Below are 26,074 nucleotides of genomic sequence, written 5' to 3'. Positions count from 1 at the left end.
TGCCCCAGTGGTGTTGATGTAACTCCCATAGCACTTCCACTTACATGGTTTCTTGCAAGAAGCTTCCACTTGGTTCTTACAGACCCTTTTGAAGCGTATTTTCCATCCATTTTCAATGGCATTAGTTGTCAAAGCATCCCTAACTTGGAATCCATCCACAAATCTCATTCCAGTTGTAACTCTCAATGTCTTGTGATCACATTTAGGATTATACACACGCCTCTTATGTCTTTCTCTAATCCTTGCCCGGACATCATCCTCATTAGTTGAATCAGAAACAAAATCACCATCAGAATCCACAAAGTCTGACTCCCCATATCCATCTGCAGTATTAGTCACCCCACCACCAGAGACAATACCATTGAATAGATCATCAGTTATTACCCTCAAGCTTGCTTTCTTAAACTTGTCTTTAGACTTGATGAATTCATCATCATCTGATATGAATCCATCCAAGCTGGAGTCTTCATCTGAATCACCTTCCCTTTCAGTAGATGGAAGGTAGCTCCCATCTTCATACTCATCCTCTTCTTCACAGTCTCTGTCCTCCTCACCATCCCCACCATCCTTCTCAGCCATTATCATCAGCCTCTCTGTTTCACCACCCTCAACACCACCCTCATCACCACCCTCAGCACCATCACTCTCATCACCACCCTCAGCACCACCACTGTCATCACCACCCCCATACTGGCTTCCCTCATGCACATCCTTGCCACAAACTTCATGGGTTCCACCTCTTACTCCACCAACAATGTACACAAATAACACACATATACCCATTTGGAGATAAGACAACATATGCATAACATCTTTGTCATCCTTTATGTCAACCATTTTCATAGTCTTAGGAATCATAAATGTAATCCTGCTCCACTTAACATATCCCAACTGCTTAATTTCATCAACCAAGTCCCAGTAACCAAACCTATCTGCATCAAAGTGAGATTTAATAGTTGTATCCCCTCCTATATACAGCTCCAACGTACCATCTTCCACAATTTTTCCACCATGACAGAATTGTATGCTAAAATCATCGCTGCAAAAAGGAAAAAAATAACAATAAATAAAAAAATTCTATAAAAAGTCGAACCCTAACTTTGAAAAGGAACTTTTCACATGCACGCACTGTTCACAAAGACAAAAGTCGTACCCTAACTTTCAAAAAGGACACAAAATTGGAAACTAAAACCCTAATAAATAATGTTTTTGTCTCATGTTCACAAATGCACAAAAAAAACCCACTTTGTCACATTTTCACCATGTGGGGACTGAGTGAAACGGATAAATAATGAAGGAGGGTGGGGACCGAGACCAGACAAAGAGAATAATTTCGATTTTTAACTCTTAAAGAGTGGGGACCAAGAGAATAAAGAAGGGAAAAGGAACGCACCTATGCGCCATTGTTGGCCGCTTCGAGACGAAGCTAGTGCAAAGCCGACCAACTTCCAACTTCCAACTTCTTCTCCAATCTCCAATCAATCGTAAATCCCAAAGGAAAAAGCGGCTACTACTTGAGAAAGACGAAGTGTTTGTGATTGAATACGAAGCCCTAAGTTTTGGGGCTTTTATATACTTTAACTGTTATTTTTTTAATATTTTAGTCTAACAATTTAATTAATTTTCATATCACCATGATAAACGCCAAATAGGATCCAGCTATCACTTGAGATGCCAAATAGGATTATTTTTGACACGTATGCACGCCGGCGTTCACCGCTGACCCGTCTCTGACTCTCCGTGGCAAATTGCATACAAATCGAAAGTTCGTGGTTTAAAAAAAAAATTGAAAGTTCATGGAAAAAACCGGAATTCGGGGAAAGTTTATGGTTTTTAAGGCCAAAAACCCTTATTTAAATCGCACTAGGATATTACTAGATAGAAACAATTCCATCATAATCCATAAGATAAAAATAAAATCCTATCAACCAAGATTTATACAAATCTTAATACTATTTAGAATAGACATCTAGAATGTATCAATTATTACTTAGGATTTCTTAGATAAATAAATTTATCTAAATCCAATTAAATAAGGATTTTCTTATATATCATCTTTATCATAATCTATCTAGGATATAAATTCAAAAGATAAGGATAACTTGGATTAATACTTATTTTAATCCATCTAAGATTTGTCTTAATAGAATTAAATCTATTCAAATCCATAGGATAAAATAAATTAATATAAATGTTTATCCTAATTCATCTAGGATTTATCTTGGAGTAAATCCATATAAATCCATAGAATTAGAAAATATTATATTATAATTATTCAAATTTATCCAAGATTTATCTAGGAACAAATTCATATAAATCTATAAGACAAGAATAAAATATTATATTATCACTATCCAAATCCGTGTAGAATTTATCTATGAATAAATTCAAATAAACTCATAAGATATGAATGAAATAATATTATCATTATCTAAATCCAACTAGGATTTGTCTATGAATAAATCCATATAAATCCATAGGATATAGATAAAAATTAGATTGTCATTATCCAAATTTAACTAGGATTCATCTAGGAATAAAATCCATAAAAATCCACAAAATAAGGAAAGAATCTAATTAATCCATGATTTAATTCATAATTAAATCTCATATAATATATAAAATCCACAAGATATATTCAAATCTTAATTCTAAATTAATCTTGAATTATTTCCAAAATTAATTCCAAGGGTTAGAAAACCCTAATCTAAATTTTGAAAGCGAAGTCACCAGAACGAGGCATAGGAAAACCCCTAATCTAGCACTCCGTCAGACTCCCTCACCGTCGCTGCTATTGCTGCGTCGTCGTCGCTACAGCGACGTCGCCTTCGCATCAGCTGCTACTCGGTGCTCGCGGAACTCCCACTGCTTCTGCACTGTTCGTCTCGAGTCTGGGAAACTGCCCACGAAAGGCTCCCACTCGAACCGCAACTGCTGATGCAGTTTCTTGGAGCAGATCGCAGCCACCGGCGCTGCTCCCACTCATCGCTGGATTGCAGCGGAATTCCAGAATTGCCGAGTACGTGATTCAAATTAAAACACGTACAAACTTTTTGGAGAATTGCTAATCATGGCATAAGTGTATGTAATCATTACCAGCAAAGAACATGTTAATCACACCACTATATTCACGTTACAACAAAGAATTATTTCTCTCATATTGCAACACACAATTCTCGTACCGTCCAAGCCGTGGCTAGCTCGTACAGCCATCTTCGTTTTGTTGGCGATCTTCGTCATTAAATATTCAACAGAAAACAACCACGCAAACCAAACAAAGAAACTCATGCATTCAAGCAATTCACGTAATATGAAATTAATCCACGTAATCAGAGCTAAAAATTGGCTCTGATAACAATTGATGGGGTTTGGTGCCCCTTGCACAGCGAAAGACTTGTACAAAACAAATAAATCGGGTAAAGGATCTATTTGACCAATTATGTGATTAATCAATTCACATGTTAAGCAAATTATTCATGCTTATAGAAAGTAAATCCTAAACATGAATACTACGGTTTAGAGTTATCGATTTGATTCTCCAAAGAATCGACGATTGCTCGCGCCCTCTCCACGTGAAGATCTTCAATACTAGACCACGGTTCTTCTGACTGGTTCCCGAACTGTATTTCGATATCAGGGTGGGCTGATCTTATCAAAATACTAGGATTCGAATAAGGAAGACAAAACTTTTTCACGCAGGAGAGCTGAAAAACCTCACAGAGGAGAAATATATATAAAAAATCATTCCCTACTAAAATTAGGAGAGGGAACGCTATTTTTCTCTCTTGGAAAAGTGATTTCTGTCTCATTTATTCTCCTATTTGTATCAAGTTCTTATTTGGGCACAGACAGGGATCTGTGAAAGGTTTTGGATATGAGCTCTCCAATTTGCTTTTTACTAATTAAATTGAACCCGCAATTTAATACAAGCTTATATTGGAATATTACGAGCAGCCACTACAGAAGTAATATTGAACTCTCCCCATCCAAATCCAAAATTACAAGTAATCCGGGTTTCTATTTTGTTTGTTGTTTATTTCCCGCGCTTAAGATATAAATGTCCATTAATTATTTAATGTCTGCTATGGACTTAATTAATTAATATCTTATTAATTCCAAGAGTGGACTTAGCAAGAAACACTTAATTATTATTCATAGAGCGATAAAGCTCCAACAGGCCAGTATTCCGAATAATAAAACCTTGTTCGAGCTCCTCTTGAGGACATTATCAAACGAGACTCACCTCACGCGTGATTCAACATAATAGCAATCCTAGCACCGCTAGATATTAATCACCACTACCCAATATATCAGGATTATTGAGTTGTGAAAAACCCGCACCATTTGATAAGTCAAAGTAGTGCATAATCAATACCGTATGCTCAATGCTAACGTATGTAGATTAAGAAATAGTTATTTATCAAGACCTAGTGTTTCAGTAGATAGCATAAAGACACGTCTTGTTGTTAGATCCATTCAGTGCTATACCATACCAACGTCATCTTATTTCAAGTAAGGCTCAGATATAATCGGACTGACATTGCAACCTTTCACGATAGGTAGTCTAAGCCTATCTGGGTTGTGAAATTCTTCTTTTTCTTTTGCAAAGCATTGCATAGAACCGATCAGGTGTTACCTTAAAGTGGACGTCGCCCACAACCAGTCTACTAAGCAAAAGACTTAAACTTTGTTTGCTTCTTATACATTTAAATGTTTATAAAACATCTTATAAATGCACAAGCAAACACAATATAATAATATATCCGCAAGGAAGAAAACAAGCGACGGCCAACCGCCGTCACGCCGCTCCTGCTCCCCGCTCCCTTTGTGCCACCTCAACCCCCCACCAACTCGTTGTGGATCCTCTTGGCTCAACTCAATATGGACGAGACGTCTCACATGTCTCCCGAGCAACTTGAAGCACATCGGGCAATGATACGAGGTCTCCGACAAACATTGGGGATCCAGAGAACTAGTCTTTCACGGGGGTATTTTTTAACCTTTAATTATGTAATTTTTAATTTGTAGGATTTTAATTATGTAATTTTTAATTTTTTTGATTTTAATTATGTAATATTTATTTTTTAGGATTTAATTATGTAATTTTTATATTTTTTTTAATTTGTAATAGTAGTTCGAGTATTTTTAATTGTATTTTTATATTGTAGAAATGTTTTCAGTAATTGAAGTATTTACATAAAATAAAGGAATGGTGGGACCTTTGAATATGTCCTTGCGAAAGAGTATTGACGTGGAGTAAAAAGTTAATAAAAGTGAGTTCGGACCTACATGCATTCTCTTTGGCAAAAGCATGGACGGAGAGGTTCTTAATATCAAAGAGCTGCTCATGATTTAGAGCAGTTTTGCTGCGGCGAAGTCTTGCGTAGTAGCAAGATTCTGATTCTTCAGTCTTCCTTTTATTCCACTGGGCCCTTTTCCATTTTAGGTTATTATTTACAGTTGAAGATTAGATAACTTGGGCCTTTTTATTTATTTGTTATATTACAGCCCAGTAATATATTATAGCCCAACTATATGTTGGAGCATGAATTTACTCAATCAGATTGAAAGAAAATTTAATTACAATGAAAGAACGAAATTTGATTGACGACTCGCACGATTTTACAGAACATAAAATATACTCCAATGTTATTTAAACTAGTCTTAACCTACGTGCGATGCACGCCGAAATATTTTTTTGTCATACAATTTTAAATTGTTAATTGATTAATTAAAATAAGAAATAATATAATTATATACGATTTAAAATAGAAAAATATACTACTATGTAATAAAAATTCAATAAATATATACTCCTCAATTCATTTTACACCTAAAGACATTAACTTAAACATATTTAAAATTGAATTGAGACAAACGCAATTATTTGGACAATGATAAAGAGACTATATTAAGTGTTGACATTTTTTAAAAATATATTTAAAACAATCTTTCATATTTCTCTACTAAAAATAATAAATTGTGTAAAGATGAAGATAAATACTATGTATGTTTGAGTTAAGGATGTTACAATTCTTCTCTCTCTAAGAACTGTAAGAAATATTGGGATAAAATTCTGGAACCATATACATGCGGTACTCTAACTTTTGTAATCAAAGGAAAAAAACAACAATAAATGAAATGGAAATTACAATGAAAATTAGTCAAAAAAAAACCATCTTTCCGCAAGACAAATTACATCTCGGTTAGTGCTCTCGGATTGACATATTTTCCCCAGAGATGAAAACGACTTCCTCGTAACGATTCTCTTTCTTATTTTTCTTTCTCTCCACTTTAATTATTTATTATTGTTTTTTTCAAAACGAGTGCAAAAAAAAATGACTTAAGTAACGTAGGATAGAGGAAATATAGTTTTTAAATTTTCAGCTTTTTCTAAGTTCGTGGTTCTGTCATTGACGACTGAGGCATGTCATATGATTAAAAAAATCAGCATATTTAATAATTTAATTTGTCCACTATTCTTTTTTGAATTATCAATTTAGTTCTCTCTTATTTTTACTATATTTTCTTTACTTTTGCTCTATCTAACTTATTAAAGACCATTTTCTTAAATATTACTATGTTTAAATGATATGATTCAACCATTATGAAATGAATTAACGTCATTTTTTTAATTCTCATATTTAAAAGAAACATTCAATCATGATGAGATAAAATCGAATAAGTGAAAAAGAAAGTTATTTATATTTTTATGAAATGAAGTAAGTATATTTTTATGTTTTATTTTATTTTATGTAATGAAGTAAGTATATTTTTATATTTTATTTTATTTTATTTTATGAAATGGAGTGAGTTTAACAAATTTTTATTTTATCTAAAACACAACATTTTATATACTCCTAGAAAATTTTACCTCGTGATAGCCACGTCAATTTTCATCACTACTTCTGAAAAGGTGAGACATTTAATTGGCTTTAATAGTTTTTCAATCATCTCATTGTGTATTAATTTATTAGTTATTACTACTATATTAAATTGCATATTTGTCATGTTAAAAATTTAAAACTCATACCACAAAGAGCCAATTTCATGATGGGGGTGTTGCGTAATTCCTACCATCAAATCTGAATGTATTTATTTATGTAATTTTAATCAATTTATTTATATTGGAATGCTAATATTTTTAATATACTGTATTGATATTACAATCTTATATTCTAAATATAATAGTAATTGTAATCATTAATAATAAACAAATAAAACTATACATTCCAATATTAGAGATCATTAGATCTCTAAAACGTATAGTCTATAGTTGTTAGTAACTTAGCATTTTAGGATAGGTTAATATTTGATTACCCGTCCCACTTAAAATGCAACATTTGAGAATCGCCACGGGATTTTATGTAGTGTTGTTTTGTGAGTTAATGAAGAGAGAGTAAAGTAAGAGAGATGAAAAAGTAGAGATAGAGTTGTTTCCATTTAAGGAAACGTTTCATTTTTAATGGGACAACCAAAAAAGGAAAACGTTGCATTTTTAATGGGACAGAGGGAGTATAATATTCTGGTTCGATTGGTCAAATTGGTTGAACCATGAATTGGTACAAAATAATAAATTGAACTTTGATTTTATGAGCTTCGTAAATTTAAATTGTTAATAACATTTTTAATGCATTGCCAACTACTACTAGTATATAAAACAAAATAAACAAGACTAAAACATCCGAAATGGTATTCACATATGTTTATATCAATTTAGTCAAATTCAAAAGATTACTTTTACTTTTGCATGATTGACTAGTGATCCTATTAATGATTAAAATATTACATGGAATTACATATATATATTAGGTCCAACGCACTATTGGGTCGATTTTAACGGATGTATAATTGATTACTAATAACAAGTAATCTCTCCGTCCCAAAGAAGATGTTATACTTGGAAAATGGCACGAGATTATAGGAGATATTATTTTGTGTGTTAAGTGGTGAGAGAAAATATAATTTTATAATTGATGTGAGAATGAATTTTTTCCAAAAGAGAAAATGTGACATCTTTTGTGAGACAAACTAAAAAAGGAAAGTGTGACATCTTTTATGGGACGGATGGAGTAGTAGGAGTAGTAGTTAAAACTTTTAACTTCTCAATTTTGTTATACGTTTATGCTTATAAAAATATAGTCATTTAGGATGGACTGTCTATTTCTCAAATTTCATTATTTTTAATTATATTGATGACCCCATTTGTTTACAGCACCTGTATAATAAGTTATCTCCATGTACTATAATCCAAAATGTCTAGATAATCACAATTCACAATCTTGTGTTTTTTCATCAATTACAAACAATTTTAGTTTGAGGAAAATTCAGAATAATTTCATTGGATGGGCAGATGAGGCTATATATCGTATAAGGAAGATTCCATGAAATTTCCCAAAACTAACGTCTTTTGTTTCTATTTTAATGATACGACAGTTCAGAGTAAAAGGTAAGCACCAAATGTGATAGTACTTTTAAGTTTTTAGAGTATGCACACCACTTTTTACTTCATTCTCTAATTCATTATTCATCTCATATTGTTATTTATGGTTTCCACGTCATTTTTTCGCTTCATCTCAAGATACTCCCTCCGTCCCCTATTAGGAGTCACTCTTTGAACGGACACGGGTTTTAAGAAATGTAAAGAAAAGTTGGTTGAAAAAGTTAGTGGAATGTGGGACCCATTTTTTTATATTGGTTTTATAATAAAATGTGAGTGAATTGAGTTAGTGGAATGTGGAACCTACTTACTATTTATGGTAAAAATGAAGTGTGACTCTTAATTGGGGACGGACCGAAATGGAAAAATGTGACTCTTAATGGGGGACGGAGGGAGTAACACCTTCAATCCTCGTTTCCAATTCATTTCATCTCTTAACTATTCATAGACTCCTATTTCATTTCAATTTTTTTTTCTAAACAAATTTAATTTAATTAGGATGAAATATTATTTAAATATAATATTCATATATTTAATAAAAAAATATGAAAACTACGTAATTAAATATTTAGTGAGATAATGTTTGATTGGTATAAAAAATTTATGCAGTGAATGAGGTATATATAGAAGAGTTTAGGATAATAAAAAAATATTTTTTTAAGAAAATGATCATGAAACTTTAACATTTATGGAATTGGAAAAATATTATTAACTTTGGTATTTTTTTTAATTTTTATGTTTTTGTTAAAATAAATTAAAATCAATAAAATTTGACGTCCAATTGCGGGCATCGAGTCAGCGTCACCCCCCAATGCCAGCTCGCCATGTGTGGGTGGAGGGCGCGTGGGGGAAGATATGCCCACGCAAGGTGCTCAGCTAAAAAGCAAAAATTAAATTAAAAATATACTCTCTTCGTTCCATAGCAGTGGAGACATTTCTTTCTGACACAAAATTAAGTAAAGTGTGTTTAATGTATTATTAAATAAAAGAGTGAACTACGCAAATGGTATCTAAACGATCCGTTTTGAACGCCAATTGTGGTCCTTAAACTTCAAAAATATCATAGGAAGTCTCTAGACTAAGGTATAATCACATTCTTTGTATTGTTTCACAATACATCACAATTTTTGTACCAAAAATGCCCATAAGGCGTGGGGATCATTTTTGAACTCTCATATCTATGTACTAGATATGATATTTTCTCTATCTCTCTCTAGTATTGGATATGATAATTTTCTTATAGTTTGAGTGTCTAAAATGATAATTTTCACTTTTACATTTTAATCACTTTATGTCGAATCCTCTTTCTCTCTCTTTCTCTTAAACTATTATAAAGTAGTAAAAAATTATAATAAAAAATATAATGAAATTCTTAAATATATTATTATAAAAGATTGAATTTATAAATTTTATCATCAAAGTAATTTTTAGCTAAATTTTATTTTGATTTTGATTTGATTATTTATTTAACATTATAAATTAAAAAAATAATTAATCCTAAATTTTTTATTTTTTATTAATCTTAATTTTTTTTATTAAACCTAAATTTTAATTATTAATATTAAAAATAATCGAATTACAATAAAATTAAATTTAGCTACAAGTTATTTTGATAATTAAATTTATAATTTTAATTTTTATAATTATATATTTAAGAATTTAATGGTATTTTTTATTTAATTTTTTACTTTCTAAAAGTTTTAAAGAAAGAGAGAAAAAGAGGAATTGATATAAAGTGATTTATAAATCGAAGTGAAAAATATCATTTTAGGCACTCAAACTATAAGAAAAAATATCATATCAAACACTAGAGAGAGAAAAAAAAATATCATATCATTACCTAAATTGAAAGTCCAAAAATGCCCTACTTGCCCGAGGGGTATTTTTGGTACAAAAGTTGTGATGAATAATGAAAAAGTACCAAGAATGTGATTACACCTTACTACCTTCGTGTAGGACCTATGATATTTTTAAAATCTAAGGACCATTGGCGTGCAAAATGCATAATTTAGGTACCATTTGCATAGTTCATTCTAAATAAAAAGATATTAATAAAGTATAGAGAAGAAAAAGTAAAAAGAATAAAGGCCATGTTTGGTTGACGGGAAAGTAAAGTTGGCAAGGAAAATGATTTCTGGGAAAATGAATCTCGGGAATATGATTCCTAGTAACTTTACTTTCCTGTGTTTGGAAAATATCAAGATTTTAAATTTATATTTAATTTTAACACCAAACTAAAAATATACTTATTATTTTTTATTTATAAAAAAGAATAATAATCTAAAATTCTTAATAAACTATTAATTACGAATAATAATTATTATAGTATTATATTTATTATTACAATGGATAGTTTAAATATGGATTATCTATCATAATATAAAATACTTAATACATAAAATTATAGTTTGAAATATTATACTCGTTTATTATAATAATAATAATAATAATAATAATAATAATAATAATAATAATAATTAGTATTATAATTATACTCCCTCCGTCCCATTTTAGGAGTCACGGTTGAGTTCGACACGAGTTTTAAGAAATGTAAAGGAAAGTTGGTGAAAAAAGATAGTGGAATGTGGGTCCTACTTCTTTATATTAGTTTTATAATAAAATATGAGTAGAAAAAGGTTAGTGGAATGTGGGGGCCTAATACCATTTATGGAATATTTCAACTGAGACTCCTAAAGTGAACACCCCAAAATGGTAAACCGGAACTCCTAAAGAGGGACGGAGGGAGTAATATTTAAGGATGTTATAAGTGAATAAATTTAATAAATGAAAATTACACTATGACTTTATTGATTAATAATTATTAATTTATAAAAATAATAATAATTATTTATCATATGATTTATATTATATAATTATATTTTAATTATTTAATATATTATTAATTATTATTTTGAATTATTATAAAATAAGTTATAACTATGATAATTTTAATCATAGTTATTTATTTTCTAAAATTAAGTAGTATGATTTATAATTTTAAATTATTTTTAAAATATTCGAAATAATAATAATAATAATAATAATAATAATAATAATAATAATAATAATAATAATAATAAAACTATACTATATTGCATTAAATATGTAAGAATCCTAAAACTGGGAAAAAGAATAACTAAGAAAAGCTAGGATTCAGAATCCTGGAAAATTGTACTAACTTTCCTTGTTCTCGGATTCTGATTACTTTCCCAGTTTGATTAAAATCTGAAACAAACACTTGAATTTAAAATTTTAGGAATCAGATTATTTTTCTAGACAGAATCCCCAAAGTAGAAAAAAGAAGAAAAAGTAAGAGTATGTGATGTGTTATACTTTCTACTAAAAAATGAAACGATTTTACATATGGAATGGAATTATAATGTTCAAAATGGAAAAATTTTATGAATAGGGTGTAGTAGTAGTTAATTAGAGTACTTGTTTTACACATTTAAAAGGTTTTGAAACTATTTCTTGTACATTTGTATAATATAAATACACAAAATAACTTTCCCATTTGTAGTCATTTACTTGACAATGACAACGTAAATAATGACCATCACTTATAATAAGCCCACTCATTCATTCTCATGACTCATCATATAGTACTACCTATTATTATTAAGATTACTACTATTATTAATTAAATATTAGTGGAATAACGTATACAATAATAATTAAGTACCATGTTTACATTAATCGTATTGAATTAAACAAATATTTCCATTCGAATTGTTTTAACTTTAGTCATTGTTAAGAAATGTTTAAATATTTGTTCAAATTAATTGATAAATATCTGTTGGGCTGAATGGTGGAGACTGGAGATGGTAAACAGATCTAATCATATTTAGCATCCATGTTTCGACTTGATTATGCAATTTCAAATTTTCGAGCTGTGTTGCATATTATATACACGTGTATATGAACACATCTACAATAAGTTATAGTAAATCAAATTTTGTCTAAATGAAAAGGATGCATCAAATTATACATTTACTTCTTTTTAGCCATTCACTCTACTTTCACAAGCTTATCAATGTGTGTAAAAATCTAATTAATATTCTATGAAAGAACATTAATTCTTTCGAAATTAAAGGGCCGACCAACTAGTTAGTAGTTGTGGTGTGGGTTCTAAAATATTTGGGAAAAAAAAGAGGACAAATATTCTTGCAGAAATGCACCGTACTATAGTAGTTAACAAATTCGATTTGTAGAAGAATAAATGTATGATTGACGAAAACGTTAATTAAATTCATCGTTTATTTTAAAGCGGAACCGATGGGGATTGTGTCAGACTAATTATAATTTATAGTATTTATTTTATGGCGACTTATCATATTCCTAAACTAATAAGTAGCCTCAATATGTCATCTACTACTCGGTTTTAAAAAAAGATAAAATATGTCATCTACAACTACAAGTGGTCGATGATTTTAACTTTTATTTAAAAAACATAAAATATGATAATGATTGAAAAAAATTAAGAACGAAAGAAAGCGATATTTCATACTTGTGAGTTTTATATATCTATATCAATTCGTATATTTCATTCATAGCACTTCCATTCATATTCACGTTCATTATCAATACTCATAATACTCCATTAATTATTCTTTTCATCAAAACTAATTAAACTCTTATACTTTTACGTAATTTTTGGACCATATCTCATCGGATTTTTTTTTCAATGGAGCGAATTATATATCTTATTTTGCCTATATAATTTAAATTAGGGATTAATTCATGTTAAAAATAACAGTCCACCTAATATATATATATGGCTTGTGATTACGATATTAGGGAAATCTTGATCTGGAATTTGTGAAGAACTGGTGTCAATTTTCAGACGCATATTATATAATGATATGAACTGGGGATAGTAGAAATCTTAATCCAATAACTTTTGCAAACAAAAAAATGTGTTTATGGAGTGAAATCTCGGAATAGGAAGATCCGTATCTTTAAATTGATCTGTCTACATAAATTCAGTATCAAGTCCAAACAAGTCATTATTTTTCCAGTCATTTTCTTCACACTTATATTACTATTTCACCAAATATTTGCCCCATTAGCCTATATTTTTGACTACATACCAGTGGTGCATCGAATCCTCTCCCAAAAAAGGTGACGTGACAGATTAATTGATGACTAGATATTATACAATTACATATTTATAAATTAATAGTAGCAAATATTAATTTGTTTCGAGTTACTGCTCGTTTGATAAGAAAGATGAGTTATAATAAAATTTGTTAAATAAGAAAAGAAATGCGGGCTTCGTGTCAAGATAAGCTCAGATGAAGGTTTTTTCGTTGTTGTTTGGTAGACAAGAAATTATCTAGATTTTGTATTAATAAATCATAATAAATGAGTTAGAAATGCTATCCGACCAAATTTGTGAGATACATATCTTTGTATTTTAAGGAAAAATTTGCGAGTTCGGATGGGCCATAGAGAAAACCACGGGCTGACATAATAGGTTAAATATGATATCAAACACTTAGAAATAGTTATATAAGTATCTATATCCAGGCATTACTAACTTATCAAACGGGCCCTAAGTGTTATTACCTAAGATTGGGCGCTATTACAATGATGAAAATGTTACTTATTTCCTCTCGTTTTTTTACATGTTTTAGTAAAAGACTGAACTATAAAAATAGTCCCTGGACTATGCGTTTATCTCGCCAATGAATCCTGAACTTTAAAAATATCCCCAGACAACTCTGGATTAAGCGTTGATCTCGAAAATGGTCTTTTTTCACTGTTTCATGAGTATTAAGCGTTTATCTTGAAAATGGTCCATTTTCGAGATAAACGATTAGTCCAGAGTTGTCTGAGAATATTTTTAAAGTCCAGAATTCATTGGTGAGATAAACGCATAAGTTTTAGTTCACTTAAACGCATATAATAAGCTTTCTGCCAGGTGGCGTCTCTGACGACCTTATGAGCAATTTATGTCCAAATAGTAATCACAGAACTGAATTTTTGTGAGCTGTGAGTCACATGCTCAGCAAATAGCTAGCCACATGATTTTTGAATATTCAATTATACTTATTTCCTTATACTAAAATTCCTTATTGAGTGACTGTTTCTCATTGGATGCGAGAATATTCCATAAGTAGATTATGGTATGCAATAATTTGTTCCATCATACTTTTTTACAGAATTTTCATAAGTAGATTTTGGCCTATCTTAAAATTTTATTTATACAGTGCAATTATTGATAAATGCAATGAGATTTTATACGATTTTACATCAAGGAAACCGAGTTAATTACATACCATGTTTATATTATGAATTTTATAAAGGATGAATTGAATACTATCCAAGAGTGGTGTGAACGAGACAAAACATACAATATTTGAGATTTAAGCTAACATTTTAAAGGATTAACTCTAAACTGTTACAAACAGAAATCTGACCAACTTCATTATGGCCCTATTGAAATTGAGATTTTTTTCAATCTCTAAATGAAACTGTATAAACATTTTTCAGTACTACCTTGTTTTAAATTGTACTGTATTAAATAATTGAAGTGAGACGTGGACCTAAAATAAAAATGTATTTTTGAAAGTTTTAAAATTTACTTGGTACTTATTTTTATGTTTTAGTAGAAAATGAACGAATTAATTAATTCCACCTTTTAACATAAATATTTATTTTTAAATTTTAAATAGAGGAAAATGTACATATATAGAGGATATTTATGTGATACAGAATGTCAGAAATAAAACGAATCTTTAGTGAGAATTGAGTTTGTATCCAAATTGAATTTTGGGATTTCGTCTATTTATTAGGAAAAAATCGCACACACTGTTTTATCGAAATTCATCAACAAATAAAAGGCATACACAAACGCCGCAAGAAACTGCCCACTCATCAAAAGGTGGGAGACTAAAAAAAAGGGCTCCGGCGTTTGATTCTCTGAAGAAAAGGAGAAGTTGTGATTTTAACATCGATGGCTGTTAAAGGGCTGGTGGTCTACCTGCTGACGGCCTTCTCTTTGGCTGTTGCTTCCGTCTATTTCGTCAACAATTATGCAAATGGTGGTGATGCAAAACCGTTACTTCTTTCATCTTCCACATCCAATGCTTTGCACCACAATCTTGAATCTGAAGACCATGTTTGGCCTGTAAGTTTGTGGCCTAATTCTCTCTTCATACATTATTGCATGCTCAAGATCCTGTAATTTTGTTGAAAGATTGTGTTTTTATTGTGATTTTGTTGAAAAGATTGTATTTTTATTGGTGGGCTTTGGCAGGAATTGGAGTTTGGTTGGAGGGTTGTTTTGGCGACCGTAATTGGGTTCTTGGGTTCAGCCTGTGGAACAGTGGGTGGTGTTGGTGGGGGTGGCATTTTTGTCCCCATGCTCACTCTGATTGTTGGCTTTGACACCAAGTCTGCTGCTGCCATTTCCAAGTGTAATAATTAACTTAGATTTATCTCCAATTTGATTTGAAGTTAAGTCTTTTTTGAGTAAACAGGGAGGTTTGTGTAATTGTGTGCAGGCATGATCATGGGGGCATCTGCATCTTCTGTTTGGTACAACTTGAGGGTGCCTCATCCATGCAGAGAAGTGCCCATACTTGATTATGATTTGGCTCTCTTGTTTCAGCCGATGCTCATGCTTGGCATCACCCTTGGTGTCTCTTTGAGTGTTGTCTTCCCCTATTGGCTAATTACAGTCTTAATCATCATTTTGTTCTTAGGTATGCTTGTGTTTAAGAGTAGTCATACTGGTTTAGTTGCACTGAAACAGGGGTATGCTTTTGACAATTTTATTCTCTCTTCATTGTTTCCAACAGGGACTTCTTCTAGATCCTTTTGCAAGGCGATTGGGATGTGGAAGGAGGAAACTATGCTAAAGGTAAGGTTTTTGATTTATTTAATACTCGTTTCGCTGTTTGCTTAATTGCGATTTGTCACTATAATATTCAATCCCTATGATCTATGTTAATGACCTTAAATTTACAAACCTTTGGTCAAATCAGATGGTAGATAATTCAGCTGTCTGGAAAGCGAGTGATTACCTAACAAAAATTTTAAATAGGAAGCATCTTAGTCACATGACCAACTGAAATGTTGTCTATTTTACTAGGAATATTTTAAACGTACTATTCATATTGTTTTAAAAAAAATCTCGGTTGTTGACTTGATGGTTAATGCAGAAATCCATGGAAGACCGACGAGGATTTGCTAGTTCGCGTGGAGAATGTAAGTCTATTTATGACAAAATGTAGCATTTTGAGCTCAAGAAGTGACCATATGATAATTTTTCTTTATTTTGCCCTGTCAGTGCTAATTGATGCGTATGAGCCGTTGGTGCCTAAAGAACAAAAAACAGCACCGGTCAGTATATTTGATGAATGTCGTGCTCTTTGCTTGCTTCTTTCATTTACTAAGTTGAGTCGAATTAACATTGCCTCATGTTTCAGCAAATTATGAAGGATAACACGGACATCAAGAGAATGTCGGTGTTGGTACTTGTATGGATTTGTTTCTTGCTTCTTCAAGTGATCAAGGCAAGTCTAGTTACAGTTTTCCCTGCAACATTCTCTTCGAAAACAAACACAATTATTTGGCTGATAATGATGACTAAAATATTGTTTAATATGTTTTGGTTTACAGAATGGCACGGCTGCTTGTAGTCCTGTATATTGGACGCTTACCTTGTTACAGGTAAAAGAATTACCTATGAATATAATATCATCTTAACTATTGTATAATCGTTAATATTCCTTGTATTATCCAGCTCCCGGTGGCGCTTGTTGTGTTTGGCTATGAATGCGTCAAACTGTACAAGGAAAGCAAAAAAAGGAGGATGGCTGGAATTCAAGAACATGTATGCGAGGCAGCAATCGAATGGAATGCTACAAATATCACCTTCTGTGCCCTCTGTGGTGTATTGGGAGGTACCGTTGGTGGACTGTTAGGATCTGGTGGAGGTTTTATTCTCGGACCCCTCTTGCTCGAGATTGGGGTGATCCCTCAGGTACGTCATTTATTTTCCGTATCAATGATTGTTGATATGCTCTTATTCATGTTTGGCTAACTGGATGATGTTTTGCAGGTTGCTAGTGCGACGGCAACGTTTGTGATGATGTTCTCCTCATCTCTATCGGTGGTGGAGTTTTATCTTCTCAAGAGATTTCCAATGCCATATGGTATGTGTGTTTGCAATCACCATGTTGTTATTTCTAGTGAGAATAATTAATCGAATTCGAAATTTGCTTTGCAGCCCTGTATCTGATGGCAGTGTCGATCTTGGCGGGCTTCTGGGGTCAATATTTCATACGAAAGATGATCACCATCCTGAAAAGGGCTTCCCTCATCGTGTTCGTCCTCTCCGGTGTCATTTTCGCTAGTGCTCTCACAATGGGTAAGAACTATCAACTGATGCTACAATATTTTTATTTGCTAGCAACTTTCATACAGAGTTCGTTAACGTTGCTCTGTCTCTCTCGGCAGGTGTGATCGGGATCGATAAAAGCGTGAAGATGATACACAATCACGAGTTCATGGGGTTCTTAGATTTTTGCAGCAGCCAATGAATTTTAGTTAGATGCAAGAAAATACCTAGAGACTAAGTTCTTGCTGTGAGCCAAGTGTTGGTCAGTGCCTAATTGACCACCTCTCCCCAAAATTCTTGCTCTATAAATTTGTGTGGTGTGTTTTGGTCAATGCCTAGTTGACCATCTCTCCAGAATTCTTGTTTTTGTGTGTGGTGTGGTGTGGTGTGTTGGTCAATGCCTAATTGACCAACAATCCTTGCTTCTCAAAAATAAATGCTTCATTTCTGTCTATTCAATGATTTCGGATGTATAGTTTTAGCCAAACTATTTACCTCCTCAATATTTTCATTACAAATTAGCCGAACCTTATAATATTGGCTGCTCACGGCAATCAATGATTCAACATATCTCAAAACTGATTTATGTTTATCCACAGACGTGTACTTGGTTATGATATTTTTGTTGTTTCTATCTATCTTCAATCACTCAATGGTAATGTTTAATATAAAAAAACAAATAATTTATGAGTTTAGGATGATGGTCGATTTCGTTTTTTCTAGAATTTTTATAGGATAAGGAAGTGATAGGGACACAGTCTCAATATCAGTTGGCCCAAATGTGATTTATGTATGGTACACATGGCCATATCTTCATTTTCTCTGGCTAGAATTCGTTTAGGAGCCATTTGTTGGGTTCAATAGATTGGGCTTTGAATGTTTAGTATGGGTTTAGTTTTGTTATGGCTCGAAATACGTTAATTTACCCCTGTTATGATAATGGGTTTTAGAGAGAAAAAAATAAGGATATGGACGTGAGGGGAAGAGTAAGTGTACTAATATAAAAGCAATTTAAGACCATCATTAATTTCCCCCCTAATATTCTATGGGGAGATTTATGCAGTCCCCACTTTCTCTCTTCTTTTTTTTTTCCTGCTCGATCTCTCCTTCTCCTTATTTGCTTATAGTATTTATTTTATTAAACGTGAATTTAATGGATCGATAACGCGCCACTATAATTATTATGCAGTATATCATTTATAATGCTTTAAAATAGGTAATTAATAAGGATATGGACGTGAGGGGAAGAGCAAGTGGTAGTTCCTCCGTCTCATTCGAGATATTCACTTTTCTTTTTTAGCTTGTCTTACTCAAAATATTCACTTTCATTATTTGAAAATAAGTTCATCTTTTTTTTTATATTTTATTAAAATATTCAACTACCATTTTCTCTTTACTTTCTCTACCTAATAATTCTTCCTAAAATTCTGTGTCCTCAAGAATATGAACATCTTGAGTCGAACGGGAGGAGTACTATTATACATAGAGAAGACGAACGCGCAATGTATGAAGAGAAGGGGGCGAGATTGTCGTCGGCGATCGGTTGAGATAGCACCACCATTATGAATTTACAATGTTAGAGCATCCGCAGCGGTGCTTGCTGGCACAGACGGCGTCCGTGCCGCTGGCGCGACGCGCCGCTGCTCGATGCATCGAGCACGTCCGTGTCAGTGAGCACACTGACATGGCGCGACGGGATTGGCCAACGACATAGCCGTTTGCATTTTCAGTTTTTCTTTATTTTATTTGAATTCATTTTTAATTTAAAAAAATTGAAAATAAATAAAAAAAATATTTTCACACTTCCCAAAAAATTATATCCGTTTTCTTTCTATTTTTCAATTTTTTCCCCCAAAATTCACATTTTTCATCTATAAATACCCCCACTTCCACATAAAAAATTTCACACCACACTACACAATTCTCATCTAAATTCTCTCATCAATTCTCAATCTTTCACTTCATTCTTACAAAAAAAATGTCCGGCACCGGCGATCACCCCTCCGGCTTCCGCGGTTGGAACCATGATTGGTTCGAATCAGAGCCCCTCCTCAAACCCAAGGTTCTCAAGTTCCGGGTGGCTACCGACTTTACCCGGTGGACGACCAAGACTCCCCCGAGCGATGCGGGTGGATGTCCGAACCCGGATCGGGCAGCTCTCAAACTGCTTATACTCCAACTCCTACTCCTCCTCCTCCTCCTCCTCGTGGCACCCGAACCCCGTACACTCCGGCGGAGAAGGATGTGTTATTCAAAGCCTATATGATCATCTCCGAAGATCCCGAGGTTGGCACGAACCAAACCGAGGATAGATTTTGGTGGCGCGTCTCTCGTCGGTACAATGAATACCGGCCGGCTGGAACCATCATGCGCAATGAGAGTATGGTGCGCAATGCCATATACAGAGCCAACGACGAAATCCACAAGCTCCAGGGGTATTACCCCCAGGAAGAGCGGATGGCGGGGAGCGGCAAGAGCGAGCTCGACATCATCAGTGCTGCCTTAGCGACCTACCAATCCATGAATTTGAAACCGTTCATGTACCTCAGTTGTTGGCAGGAGTCGCGCCATCATCCGAAGTATAAGGGAAGCGTAGTATCCTCCTCCAGCTCCTCCAGCAAACGGTCGAGGTCGGTAGCCCTATCCGATGGTGCCTTCGATGAGGTGGCTAACCAGCTTGCCGGAACTAACTTGGGTAGCCCCGACGCTGGCCCGAACAGTTTCCGCCGGCCGCAAGGAAGGAAGTAGGCGACGGCCAACCGCCGTCGCGCCCCGACTCCATCCGCCCCCGATCCCGCTCCCGCTCCCTTTTGGCCACCTCAACCCCCGACCAACTCGTTGTGGACCCTCTTGGGTCAACTCAATGCGGCCGATAGGTCTAGCATGACTCCCGACCAACTTGCAACACATGTGGCAATGATACGGGGTCTCCGAAGAACATTGGGGATAGATGACTAGTCTTCCACGGGGTAATTTTTAGTCTTTAATTATGTAATTTTTAATTTGTAGAATTTTAATTATGTATTTTTTTATTTTCTAGGATTTTAATCATGTATTTTTATTTTTTAGGATTTTAATTATGTAATTTTTATTTTTTAGGATTTTAATTATGTAATTTTTATTTTTTAGGATTTTAATTATGTAATTTTTGTTTTTTTAGGATTTAATTATTTATTTTTTATATTTTAATGTATTTTTATATTGTAGAAATGTTTTTAGTAATTGAAGTATTTAAATTGAATAATAGAATGGTGGGACCCTTGAGCTTGTCTTTACGGAAGAACATGGATGTGGGTGTTGTGCTCTTCTCTAAGAGCACGGAGTAAAAGTGGGTCCGGACCCACGTCCGTGCTCTTGCCAAAGAGCACGAATGTGGATGCTCTTAGTTTTGTATATATATTTATATTATTTTCTATATTATTAGCAATATCACCGGAGTTGTGTATTATCATAAGCAATACTACTCCCTTCGTCTTTGAAATTTTGTCACATTTTTTTATTTTCGTATGTTCCACAAAATTTATCATATTTCACTTTTTACTATTTTTGGTAGTGGACTCCACATTCCACTAACTTATTCTCACTCATATTTTATTACTATAAAACTAATATTTTAAAAGTAAGACTCACATCCTACCAACTTTTTCAACTCACTTTCCATTATACTATTTCTTAAAACCTATATCCGGTCAAACTGTGACAATATTTAAGGGTCAGATGGAGTATTATTTATGAATTTACTAAAATTGATATTATTTTCTTTATGTCATATAGATATTGCTTAATTGTTTAAAAATTAAACAAATATCAAAATAGAATAATAGTCCGTGCATATTGCCGGTGTTATACTAGTTAGGATAATCGGCCACTATGTTCGAGTGTGCTTGTAAAGTATGTAATGATAAAAAATAAATCACAATTGAAAATTAACTATACACATTTAACTTTGATCGACTAAAAAAGATGTTTGTAGGATTCTTATTTGATTTATATATATTGTTAACAAATGTCTGTGTTAAAAAATGACAACACCTCTTAAAGTGACACCGTGACACTACATATTCAATAATATTATAAAAACTATACAAGAATAGTATAAATGAACACAAAACTATAGATTGTTGTCTAGCGTATTGGATATTGCTGGCTGAGAAAAAATTGTTGTAAATTGTTGTGTAGCGTATTGGATATTGCTGGTCGAGAAAATTTACGTTTAAGCATTTTTTATGATTGCCACATGGCAGCTGATTATTCATCCACATGTACAAATGATTGGCTAGGAATGATGGTATGATGTTACTTTAAGAGGTGTTATCATTTTAACGCACCCCTTGTTAATAGTGTACAAAACCATTTAAAAAAATATATAGCCCAGTTCTGTGAGGATAAATTAATTAAATAAAAATAATGCTATCAAAATAAATAAAGGGAGATATGAATATATACGCATTACATAAAATTATAAGTGGGAGAGTTTGACGATGTTCATGATTTACGTATATAATTAGTAGTATTAAATATCTCATTTTATTATTTTAATACGTCCATAAATAAAAATTTGAGTTTTTTCAATATAGTAAAACCATCTCTAGTTATTCATATCAAATTCAAAGTCAAACTAACCTTTCAATATTCACTTACTACTTTTTATAAGTATTAATTATACTTATATATTTTACTTAAATTACATATTAACTCCGGTACATTTTTTAAAATAATATATAAAATTACATATTAACTCCGGTACATTTTTTAAAAATAATTTATAAAAATTAAATAATATAACCAAATTTGCTCATTAGTATATTCATATATTAAAGATATTATTTATTCAAAAAAATAAACACGTTGAACATTAAAATATAAACACACTACATTAAAATTCAAACCTCAATTAATTCACCAGTACATAACATAAATGAGGCCATTTAATTAAATAACACACTATACTGTATTATAGTATCAATTAAACCGAATCATCATAAATAAATATTTTATTAATTTTCCATGTATTACGTAGAAAATAAATAAACTGTATTTGCCAAAAAACATGTTAATAATATTAACATCTACAGAATTAATTTTCTTAAATTAATCTATTAAATATATCTGTGAATGTCACCTATTTTTTCCTCCCAAATTCTAAACACAAACCCACCCAATACAAATAAATAATTGAATTACATGGGTAATTAAAATGCTAACTAATTCTCAATCCAGAACCCAGAACTTCAACATTATGTTAGAGATTTCTCAACATATAGATATAACTTTATCAACATAACATGTAAATTTAATTATCAACACAAAGATATAATTTTATCAACACAAATTTATTGAGAAAGTTTTGTCTTTGTGTTGATAATTTTAATACATAATATTGAGATAGTTCTGGGTTCTGAATTAGAAGGTTGGTTTTATTTTAACGCGACCCTGGGTCATATTCTAATGCTTATAGCACCCTAATACAAAATCAAGACTAAATCCCCACCCTTAGATTTTAAAATAAGTGGATGAGATTAAATCTTACGAATCTCAATAAATAGTAGACAAAATATCAACAAAAGGGTAATATCGTCATTATGTTATCATATGATAATTTTCGTGAATGTTTTTTTATATCAACATAGTGTATTACAAAGTATCGTGAAATTAAATCTTACGAATCTCAATAAATAGTAGATAAAATATCAACAAAATGATAATATCGTCATTATGTTATCATATGATAAGTTTCGTGAATATTTTTTATATTAACACTAGTATATAGTATATAAAAATCGATACTGACTTTTTAACTTTTTTTTTATCCGCTTTTCACTTTTTCTCAAAAACCTAATTAAAAATTGGATATACATATTTTCTCAAATTTGATTTTTTTAATCCATCTTTTCGCTTTTTCTTAAAAACCCCAAAATTGGATATAAATGTGTTCTCAAATTATAAAACAATAAAGTCAATATAGAATATTGAGGAAGAGTATAATATGTAAAAGCTACTTTGTGCTTTAGAAACAAAAGGACAATATAAGTTAGATAACACATAATAAAAAATTCCACCTATACTATGTCAATGGCCTCGCACTTTGCAAATGACGTATTTACCCTGACACTAAATCTAATTCTCATAGAATCTGAAACGGACGGCCCAGATCACACCAAATCTTAGAAGGTGGGTTTCAAATTCATTGAACACAGATGCTTGTTTTGCCAAAACCTGTGGACTCTCTCTCTCTACCCCACAAAACAATAGACCTCACACTCCAGAAAAAACCCACCAAAACCATGGGCAAATAGCTGTTTTTTCTGTCTTGCAATCAACAACAAGCTAAAACTACTACTCCTCTTCCACCAAAACCATCTGCCCCTTACCCTGATTTCTCCACAAACGCCCACATTATGATGATTTCCGATTCTCCCCTTCTATACATATCGCATTCCCCTGATTTCTTACTACCAAAACCACCTCTTCTTATCTTCCCCTTTTCTTGACCTTTTCTGCTTATTACAATGCTGAATTAGAAACGCGGTCAGCATCAATCAACAATCTGGTCAATCACGATTTGTCCCATTCATTGTTCTTAATTTCCTATTTTGACGCTATATGTATGTGAAAAATTGAATCTTTTTAAGTTTTTGGATGGAATCGAGTGGGATTTACTCAAATTTGCAGCCTAATATGTTAGGGCTCGAAATGTCGCTCCACCACAATTTACCACCAGCTCAGAATCCCCAAAATCCACACCACATTCCGCCGCCGCAGCAGCAGCGGCACAGCCCCATGGCGGCATTGCCCTACCCCAAATCGAAGAACCAGAGCTTGACGCTGAGCGACGACGACGAATCGGGATTCACGGCCGACGACGGGAAGAGGAGAGTGTCGCCGTGGCAGAGGATGAAGTGGACGGACAACATGGTGAGGCTTCTGATCATGGTGGTGTTCTACATCGGCGACGAGGTGGGGGCGGCGGAGGCGGGGGAGGCCGGGGGGAAGAAGAAGGGCGGCGGGGTGCTGCAGAAGAAGGGGAAGTGGAAATCGGTGTCGAGGGCGATGATGGAGAGGGGTTTCTACGTGTCCCCGCAGCAATGCGAGGATAAATTCAACGATTTGAATAAGAGGTATAAGAGGGTTAATGACATTTTGGGGAAGGGAACCTCTTGCCGCGTTGTGGAGAATCAATCGCTTCTCGATTCCATGGATTTGGCGCCTAAGGTTAAGGATGAGGTGAAGAAGCTGCTCAATTCCAAGCACTTGTATTTCAGGGAGATGTGCGCTTACCACAACAGCTGCGGCGGTGGTGCGATGCAGCATTCTCAATCGCCGCCTCCGACTGAGATGAATGCCGCCGCGTGCCTGCACGCTGCGGTGGAGAAAACCCCCAATTTGAACAGAGGGGGTGAGGATGGGACTAAATTGCGGGATGAGGACGAATTCGAGGAGGATGATGTTGATGATGGGGATGATGATGCTGATGATGACGAACAGGAGGATGATGTTGATGATGACGAGCAAGAGGATGATGTTAATGATGAGAGATTGTCGTCGAGGAAGAGGGCGAGGACGAGGAAGGGGGCGGGGACGATGGTGCCATTGGCTCAGCATTTGGATGCGGAGATGGCGAGGGAGGGGGGGAGGACGATGGCGGAGAAGAGACAGTGGCTGAAGGGGAAGATGGTGGCGCTGGAGGAGGAGAGGCTCGGGATCCATTCGCAGTCGTTCCAGCTGGAGAAGCAAAGGCTCAAGTGGCTCAAGTTCAGCAGCAAGAAGGAGAGGGAGATGGAGAGGGAGAAGCTCATCAATGAGAGGACTAAACTTGAGAATGAGAGAATGTTGCTGCTCATCAGGCACAAGGAGCTTGATTTGATGGAGCATCAATCTTCCAATAAGAAGACTGATCCCTCTTCCATTACTGGATGATGATGATAAGAAAAGTTTTAATCTTTTGTACAGCTGATGGATCGTTTGCTCTAATTAGCTATAGCTATTTACACTACATTTTACAAATTTCATAGTTAACTGCTTAATTTAGGAGTTTTACTGGTCAAGGAAAAGATGTTTTGTTTTCTTTATTGGCAATAGATGATAATTGAACACAGAATGTTACATCTTAATATTTGAGATTTGGTGACTATGAAGGTGAAAGGTAAAGATTATACGTAGCATTGAGGCACTGGAGAGACACAAATACACGAGTAGTTGATGTTGCAAGCGGCCAGGCAAGAAACAAAAAATTAGGATGCTAGAGATTCAGACTGGGACAATGTATCTTAAGTTCGGCCCATGAC

At 33.3% G+C, this 26,074-nt stretch overlaps 3 protein-coding genes across 3 annotated transcripts; all 3 read left to right on the top strand.

The window, feature by feature from the left end:
* The first annotated feature begins 15,193 nt into the window (after positions 1-15,193).
* On the top strand, positions 15,194-18,243 carry LOC125207663 (sulfite exporter TauE/SafE family protein 4). Its single transcript, XM_048107097.1, has 12 exons — positions 15,194-15,572; positions 15,702-15,861; positions 15,949-16,149; positions 16,246-16,307; positions 16,609-16,654; positions 16,737-16,789; positions 16,876-16,962; positions 17,069-17,119; positions 17,193-17,432; positions 17,511-17,604; positions 17,679-17,819; positions 17,909-18,243. Exons 1-12 carry the CDS (start codon positions 15,399-15,401, stop codon positions 17,989-17,991), a joined length of 1,392 nt encoding a protein of 463 aa, XP_047963054.1. The 5' UTR covers positions 15,194-15,398; the 3' UTR covers positions 17,992-18,243.
* A 1,679-nt stretch (positions 18,244-19,922) lies between these two features.
* Positions 19,923-20,537, top strand: LOC125206205. The gene has a single exon (XM_048105492.1). The coding sequence runs from the start codon at positions 19,923-19,925 to the stop codon at positions 20,535-20,537; it is 615 nt and encodes a 204-aa protein (XP_047961449.1).
* Positions 20,538-24,034: 3,497 nt separating this feature from the next.
* LOC125204289 (transcription initiation factor TFIID subunit 7-like) lies at positions 24,035-25,882 on the top strand. The gene is made up of 2 exons (XM_048102894.1): positions 24,035-24,394; positions 24,475-25,882. Exon 2 carries the CDS (start codon positions 24,483-24,485, stop codon positions 25,704-25,706), a length of 1,224 nt encoding a protein of 407 aa, XP_047958851.1. The 5' UTR covers positions 24,035-24,394; positions 24,475-24,482; the 3' UTR covers positions 25,707-25,882.
* The last annotated feature ends 192 nt before the right edge of the window (positions 25,883-26,074 follow it).

The sequence above is a fragment of the Salvia hispanica genome, chromosome 2 (assembly GCF_023119035.1).
Source record: "Salvia hispanica cultivar TCC Black 2014 chromosome 2, UniMelb_Shisp_WGS_1.0, whole genome shotgun sequence".
Taxonomy (NCBI): domain Eukaryota; kingdom Viridiplantae; phylum Streptophyta; class Magnoliopsida; order Lamiales; family Lamiaceae; genus Salvia; species Salvia hispanica.
This window is presented reverse-complemented; position numbering and strand designations above follow the sequence as displayed.